This window comes from Mustela erminea, chromosome 4 (genome assembly GCF_009829155.1).
Source record: "Mustela erminea isolate mMusErm1 chromosome 4, mMusErm1.Pri, whole genome shotgun sequence".
NCBI classification, from domain to species: domain Eukaryota; kingdom Metazoa; phylum Chordata; class Mammalia; order Carnivora; family Mustelidae; genus Mustela; species Mustela erminea.
In genome coordinates, this window is record NC_045617.1 from 124,043,018 (window position 1) to 124,051,302 (window position 8,285).

Below are 8,285 nucleotides of genomic sequence, written 5' to 3' on the forward strand. Positions count from 1 at the left end.
GGGAGCCTGCTTCCTCCTCTCTCTCACTCTCTGCCTGCCTCTCTGCCTACTTGTGATCTCTGTCTGTCAAATAAATAAATAAAATCTTTAAAAAAAAAAAAAAAAAATAGACATCCTTATTTCCCTCGGAAAACATTTCTTTCTTACACCTAAGAAAAGCCATATTTGTAAAGATTAATTGCATACTAGGCAACAAAGGAAACCTTTACAAGCCTTCCAAATTAAAGATTTAAAGAACAGTTCTTTGATCACAATCCAGTAGAATCAGAATTAGATAACCTGGTAACAAAAAATTGAAACTACATACAAGTTAAGAAATACAGTCTTCAGTCAAAGAAGAAATCATAAGACGACTGAAGAAAATCTTGAAAGCAATGGAAAGGAGACTATTTCATACCAAAACTTACAGAAGACACCAGAAGTTATACTCTAAGGAGACTTTAGTGTCAAATGTCTTCAATTTCAAACATTTTTTTGAATAAAAGAAACTACTCATTTAAACCCATCAGAAAAGGGCAGCTCAATCAAAAGAAAGGAAGTAATTATAATAAAGATAAATTTTTAAACTAATAAAAAATATGAGGGGCAAATAAACTCAAAGTTGTTTCTATGAAAGACTAATGATATAACAATAAAAAAAAAACTTCACATGCCCTATTAAGGATAAGAGAGGGGGAAGATGGGGTGTGGGAGGAGGTGGGGAGAGAGGGAAGGGGGATGGGGAAAGGGGGGTTTCAGGGAGGAGGGGACAGAGAGAGGGAGAGAGAGAGTTGCAAAACAGATAAGGATTGGGAACAGAGATATAAAAGCAAATGCATAATATAAAAGAATCACTAAACTGCAAGGCACTTTATACTAATCAATTTGATAACCTAGAAGAAACGATGATTTCCTAGGAAAACAAAATCATCCAAATGATTCAAGAATGGAAAATTCAGAAGATGAGTTCCAAGATCAGACAGGTTTGCAGCTGGATAACTGTCATTCTACTGTTAAATGGCAACAGGCAATTAAACAATAATAAGTCAATTCACTTGATGAAGCTGAGCACAATTTTAATACCCAAACCTGAGAGGGAGGAACGGGGAAGCTATTAACAAATCTGGCTTAGGACAGATTAGTTAACAGAAACTGAACTAATGTTAGCAAATAACAGAAGTCAGGCATCTATCAAAGGACTATATCCTGAGACCAACTTGGATTCATTCCAGGAAAATAAAGGGAGCTCAAGACCAGAAAATCAATAAGATTTACCTCATCACTAAATTAACTGTGAAAAAACTCTTAAGACCATAGCAATAAATGCATTTGATAAAAAATAAAGGCACCTGATAAAAGGTGAGCAGCCATTCTTTATAAAAATGAAGATAAAAACAGAAGGACGTTATGCAGGAGGGATTATTAACCGGGAAGCACTAGATCAAGAGGTAGATAAAATGAGCCCATATTTGTTAAACAGTGACAGAGCCCCATGCGTGCGTGGATAGAGGCGAATGAGCTCATGGATGAGCACCAGGCTGTCAACAGGTATTATAGGGACAAAGGCAGCGGTGAGGAGAGGAGAGTCTTAACAACAGGGAAGAAGGTAAAAGGAGGATTGCAGTTAAAAATTGTGCATGATACAAACACATGCAAATAAGACCGGATATTTTCCCGTATATAGTTTTTTAAAACCCTGCACACATTACTGGAACTACCAACTCTTGCTTTCAGCTCCGCAGCCCTCGCGTGCTTTCCCAGTACCAGGATGCAGGGGTAGATCCTCCGTTGGTGACATCCTATGTCATTGTACTCCTAAAGGGACAGGTGAAACAGCGCAGGGGCTGGAGGTGGGAACTCAGGCATCGCTGCGCCCACCCCAGCTCCCTGCTCGCCCAGCCCCCACTCTGAAGCAGCGGGCACTTGGAGCTGTTAAGAAGCAGGGATCTGAGCAGTTCTCTGGTTTCCCCTGGAGCCATCTGCATCCATCATATTTCCCACAGCTCTCCCCGAGTGTTGGTGCTGGCTCCCCCCGAGTGTTCCCTTAACTCCTAGCACACCCTTCTTATGAGAGCACCTAGTACTCCCCGTCACAGTGCTCTGTCTGTCACATGCATCCATTGATCGACTTTGTGCTGGTTGAGGGCTGGAGCCCCCTCCTGTTAACTTCTCAAGTCCGTTTCTAATGCAGCAGCACCTGGCACTTAAGCACCCTGTCAGTACCTGCCAAATGAATGAAATGTACTCAAAACATAGTATGAAGTCTGCGTTTAGAAACTCCTTTTTGGAGCCGTTTGCTATCATTTTCCCAGGCAATTTAAAAAATTTCCAGCCTTGCTGCCAATAACCTGAAGGGGTAAAGGAATGCCGGCGTGCCCCATGGGACATGTCACTCTGGATGGTCCTTCGGCAGCAGGGACTTTGATAGCGCTCTTCCAAACCCAGCAGGATGGTGGAATGGGTACGTGGCTGAGTGCCTCCCGGGTCTGACCCTGTGTGACGCCACCCGGTGCCTGCAGCTGCCCTCTGGAAGGTGTTGCTTTTGCGGCAGAGCCGGAGGGCACCAAGCGTGTGTCTGTCTCCAAAGTCCTGGGCACCACATCACAATGCCTTCCTGAGAAGCAGAATCAAGGACAGTTGCTGATCTTCATTCCTTCCCACCAAAGGTATCTCATACACCATCTTTGGAAGTTGGAGCCAGGGGGCGCCTGGGTGGCTCAGTCGGTTAAGTGTCTGCCTTCAGCTCAGGTCATGATCCCAGGGTCCTGGGATCGAGTCCCACACATTTGCCTCCCTGCTCAGCGGGGAGCCTGCTTCTCCTTCTCCCTCTGCCATTCCCCCCACTTGTGCTTTCTGGCTCTCTGTGTGTCAAATAAGTGAATAAAATCTTTTTAAAAAGTTTGGGCCATACTCTTTAGCCATTCTACTTTCCCTGGGGTAATTTGCCACCTCCCTGAATTTACCTGCATCTTTCCCAAAATCTACTTATCTTCCAGCCTTCTTGACCATAATGAGTCTATAAATTTTCAATAGACAGTGTGAACTTACACTTGCTAATATTTGCATAACATGCACCTCTTTCGATCTCAAAGAAAAGCTTCGCACCGCAATGGTCTCTAATCTCCAATTAGGTTCTGTTCCGGGATCCCACTGGAATTCTACGCGCCTGTCCCCTAAGATCCCATAAATTGTGGTCCAGTTTCCCAGCCAGCCAAGGAAAGCACATGGGAAATCTTGCTGAAGTATGAGTAAGAGCCAACGAAAGGGAACATATTTATCTGCCTCGAATGCTGGGACCTGAGGAAAGCAAGTTTCATTACAGACAAATCAGGAAGGAGGTGCAGATTGCTTTTTATGTCACTCTGGAGTGGAGGTCTGCCATTGATCATTAAGGCCATTTCCTGCAATGCACTCACCAAAGTGATACTCACTTCGGAGTGGACAAAACTTAGGAAATGGCCAAGGGGAGCTCTGCTTACACTTTACACTCTCAGCATTTATTTGTATTAATTTCTTTATAGGGCAGTATAGAGACATGAGACCACATTGAAAAAGCAAAGCTTGTCATCCTGTGGCCTTGGGTCAAGAATAGAGATAGTGCTGCTCATGTCAGTTTCAACCTCCAGTGGCCAAGGGTTTGATCTGATGCTCTTTCAAGTTTTCACCATAGCCTTTCTCAAGCTCAATGGCCAATAATCCCACAGGAGGAGATTTTAGGGCCCTCTCAAACTTCTGTTTTGCTATCTCTCCCCAGCCTGCTTCCTCTGCAAAAGTCACCACTTTGCCTGTGCATCTACCACCTCTTAGAGCCTTTGGAATCAGCCACGAATTGCAGTGCTGATTCCTTCCATGACCACATATTGTTTACAGGAAAACTCTTCTTCGTTATGCCTTGCCAGTCAGAGTGACGGTTTCATCCGCAACCTGGACCAGGTTCGGGAATGTTCTACACATAAATGTGAGCAAATGTCTTCTGTATTGAGAGACATGTACATTCTGTAAATGGACTCTATTGAAAAACCAATACATAGGGTACACTTATGTCCTGACCCAGCTGGAAGGAGGCACTTCATTTCCATCTTTCAGAAAATTGGTGTAACACATTGATTTTCATAACAAAGAAAGCAGTTTTGTGTCCTCTACCAAAAGACTGTCATAGTAAGCAATAAATTGCCTCTTTGGAGTGAACAAATTAATAAGATATTTTCTAAATTTCAAAATAACAAAGACAGAATGATGTCTGTAATGCTAAGTGCATCCCCTTAGTTGCAGGACATTGTGTCATGGACCACCTGAGCAATGACACATGGCGGCCGGTAGTCTGATTTGTACATCAATTCACCTGGCAACCTGTTAAAAGAAAGTCTTGCACATGACAAGCTTTCAATAAGACACTGACAAGATGGCCAGGAAGCCAGCCTTAGCTGGCTTTTTCAGGTGTCCAGACATCTAGTCAACCTACCTCACCAACTCATCACCATGCTTACTGGAGTAAACCCAATCTCTTCCTTCCCCCCTGGAGATGGGAGAAGAGCCACTCACACGTTTGTATGGAATTCTCATTCCCCCTCGCTCTGTCCCCACATGGCGCTGTCCGTGTAATAAATAAACAAATCTTTATGTCACCCGGAAGTTCCTGGGTCAAATTACACAACTCGGACAATTTTGGGTCACTACAGCCTTTTGTTTTTCTCTCCACCTTAAGCCTTCTGGGTGACCAACAGCTATCTAAAACTCATGTTGCTGCCATATGCTGTTGTTCTGCTTCATCTTCCCAGTAAAGTTCAGTATTTTTCCCTAAAGTTTGGTTTATCAGTATCTCCAGCATCTATCTCCAGCTCGGGTCACGATCCCAGGTCCTGGGATCAAGTCCCACTCTGGACTTCCTGCTCTGCGGGAAGCCTGCTTCTGCCTCTGCCTCCCATCTCTTATGAATAAATAAAGAAAATCTTTAAAAAATTTAAAAAAACCATTTCTATCTTCCCACTTTTAAAGATTAATTCTAGGAATTATTGCTATAAATCCAAGTGTCCTATCTCTTTCTTAAAAAGTCTTCTCCAGGGCACCTGGGTGTCTCAGTTGATTAAATGTCTGACTCAAAATTTTGGCTCAAGTCATGATCTCAGGGTCATGGGATTGAGCCCTAGTGAGGCCTCTGTGCTCAATGGGGAGTCTGCTTCTCTCCTTTTCCCTTTGCCCCACCCCCCTACTCACATGTGCACACACGTGTTGTCTCTCTCTCTCTCTCAATAAATAAATAAACAAATCTTTAAAAAGTCTTCTCCAAAGGGAGTTTGAGAAATAGTCCAGTAAGGGGCTGGAAGAAAATATTATAAGTTTTATTCATATTTCATGTCATCCATTTAACTGTTTAGCTTTTGCATGTCATTTATAATGTGCATAATAATTTAGTAGAGTAGTAGAGTCTATAATTTATCAAAAATTTGCTTAAATTGGTGGTATGTCCGCAAATATTTTTGTATGTATGTATGTATGTATTTATTTATTTTTGTGAAAGAGAGGTGCACAGTAATAAAAGGAGATCACTGCTCCAGGGACCCAGATATTTCCCCAAGTCCTGTTTCCTTCCATTCCCTCTGGGCTTCATTAGACCCCCTTAACACCAATCTTGTCCCTAAAACACGCCCTCTGCAGCACCAAGTTCGAATGCTTAACTCGGGCCATCACTGCAGGCTGTACCGGGATGACCTTAGGGAAAAGGGTGGTGGGTCTCACGGGTTAGCTGTGTCACCTCCATGAACAGTCCTTTGTTCTGAACAGCTAGTGCAGCCCACGTTTGCAATCACAGGCTCTGGCACCAGAGTGGGCGTAGATCCCAGCTGGCCCCTCAGTAGCAATATGGCTTTGGGAAAGTTGTGTCATTTCTGGCCCAGACTTAAGGCTCATCCATAACGTGGAGGAGAAGACAGTGTGACCCTCAGTGGGCTGTTGAAAGGATCACGAGATGGTTCGACTCAGGTGCTCCGAGGTACCCAGCACACAGTAGGCCCACAGTAGAACAAAAAGTTGTTCTATTGATCTTATAGTTACTATTACTCATACTAACAAAACTGATCATTTGAGATGATTTTCAAGCGAAGTGTCTTCGCCTGGATTTCTAAGATTAACCTACTTCAAAATGAATTCTGCTCTACTGTGAAAAACGAGCTAACCAGCAGGTTTCTTCTGCGTCTTTTCTGAACTTTTTAGGATCCTCTCTAGAGAAAGGTTCTAAAGGAAGGCAAAGTGCAGAAATACTCTTGCTTCAAAGGATGTGTAGGAAATGATTAATTTTGCCAAAAAACAGTGCCTTGAACATAAAAGATGTTTGACGAAGCTCACTGTAGACAGTGTATCCCTCCAGGATTCATAAGTTGAAAATTCAATGTCCAAAGGGACATAACTAGGAGATGGGGGTCCTTGGGAGATGTTTAGGTCATGAGGGTGGAGTCCTCATGGGCGAGATTAGTGTCTCCATAAGAGAGACCCCACAGAGATCCCTCGCCTCCTCCACCTTGGAGGTTATAGGGAGAAGATGGTCATCTGTGACCCAGGAAGTGGGCACTTGAACAGACACGGAATCTTCCAGGGTCTTGATCGTAGACTTCCCAGCTTCCAGAACTGAGAGAAATAAGTATGTCTTTAAAGCACCTAGTTTATGGTGCTCTTGTTACATCAGCCCAAACTAAGATAAAGCTTGTCTCTTATACTGAAAAATAACACAAATGTTAACAACAATTAAAAAAAGGAACATTGTGGCCAATGACATGTAATGAACATCATCTCTCCTCTACAGAGCCAAGAGCTTAATTAGTTTCGGGCAACTCAGTAGAGTATGATTAAACCAAAGAGCAGCAAGATGTCTAAATGCTCAAGTCCTCTGCCTCCTACTTTTCTGCCAAAACAAAAGAAAAGCCCTAGGCTGGTTTTGGTTGCCACCAAGCACAAAACAGCCAAATTCCAAATTAGAAAGCTCTGGGGTTTAATTGTGGATGTATGGAATTACATAGAAGCTCTCTTTGATCATTCCAAAGGATGTTTCCCTCAAAGGTTACAAATACATCTCAGCCTACCAACCATCTCAGGCCTACCACAAAAATTATATATATACACTTTTAGCATTTTAAAATGTGTCTAAATTTCAGTTTCGGATCCAGTTTTGACTATTGTTATGGGCTTAGTTGGATGCCCCCAGATTCCTACGTTGACGTCCTAACACCCAGCATCTCAGAATGTGGCAGTATTCAGAGACAGGATTTTTAAAGAGGTGATAAAGGGAAAACGAGCTCACTGGGGGTGGGCACCAAGCCAACAGGACTGGTGTGCTTACAGGAAGAGGAGATTAGGACACAGACAGTACAGACTGAAGGACAATCGTTTGAAGACAGAGTGGAGAACACAGCTATCTGCAAGCCAAGGAGAGACGTTTGAAGAATCGAACCCTACTGCCACCTTGATCTTGGACTTCCAGCGCCCAGAACCATGAGAAAATAAATTGTATGTTGCCTAAGCCACCCGGCTGTTGATATTTTGTTTACGACAGCCCATGACTCAGAAATTTGAGGACCTCCCCCCCAGACTTTATCCTGAAGTTCTGTTTCAGCTTCAGGGGCTTGTGTAATACTACTGTATCAAGGAGGGAGGCTCCTGCCATTCCCCGCACTGGGTCATTGAGACACTGCACAGCTGTCCCCAGGGCTGGCTACATAATTTACAAGCCCCATGCAAAATGAAGATATAGGGCCCTTTGGGCAAAAACAGGGAGGAAGTGTTTGTTAAAGGTACTAAAATAGAAAGCTCATTTCCTCCATGGTCTGTCTTCTGAAGGGGCATGGCTGCTGTTTTCTATTTGCATTTAATGTCATTCCAAGCAAATAAAAATTTTAAAATGTGATTATGGGCATGATTTTTGCCATTCATCTTCGCAGGGTGCAATGTCAGTGTTAAATAATTCACGCAGGGATTCCACAGCTGGGGCACACCCACGTGCCCTCTTCTTATCAGAACCGTGGAAATCCTGCACAAGACCAGCTCTGCCATCTTTACCTCACCTGGGGACTCACACCTGTTCCACCGACCCTGCCGCCCTCGGCTTCCTGATGAGTAAGGAACTTGACAGGATCAGGAGCCGGGGGCTGCCTTTCTTTCCCTTCCCTCCTAAGTCACCACTTCCAAGGCTTGGCTAACACAGGGAGTTGACATGAGTGAGAAAGGACAAGACAGGGTTCTGGGCTGCTCACAAGAGGCCACCGCCTCCTGCCGGTGCTCAGAGCAAGCTCTGGTCTGTAGGGAAGGCGAGCTCCGGT

At 43.9% G+C, this 8,285-nt stretch overlaps 1 protein-coding gene across 14 annotated transcripts in view; it reads left to right on the forward strand.

Annotated features, from left to right (window-relative positions):
- LOC116589042 (conserved oligomeric Golgi complex subunit 2-like) overlaps positions 1-7,873 on the forward strand; it is a 28,031-nt gene extending 20,158 nt beyond the window's left edge. For 6 of the 14 annotated variants that reach the window (XM_032340914.1, XM_032340916.1, XM_032340915.1 and 3 more), the window contains 2 exons: positions 3,850-3,937; positions 7,312-7,873. In XM_032340914.1, the coding sequence (XP_032196805.1) occupies positions 3,850-3,937; positions 7,312-7,410 (187 nt within the window). In that variant the 3' untranslated portion in view covers positions 7,411-7,873. Of the gene's footprint in view, positions 1-2,427; positions 2,646-3,110; positions 3,938-7,124 lie in introns of all 14 variants that reach the window. The other 8 variants (XR_004285146.1, XR_004285149.1, XR_004285148.1 and 5 more) reach the window with 6 other exon arrangements.
- The last annotated feature ends 412 nt before the right edge of the window (positions 7,874-8,285 follow it).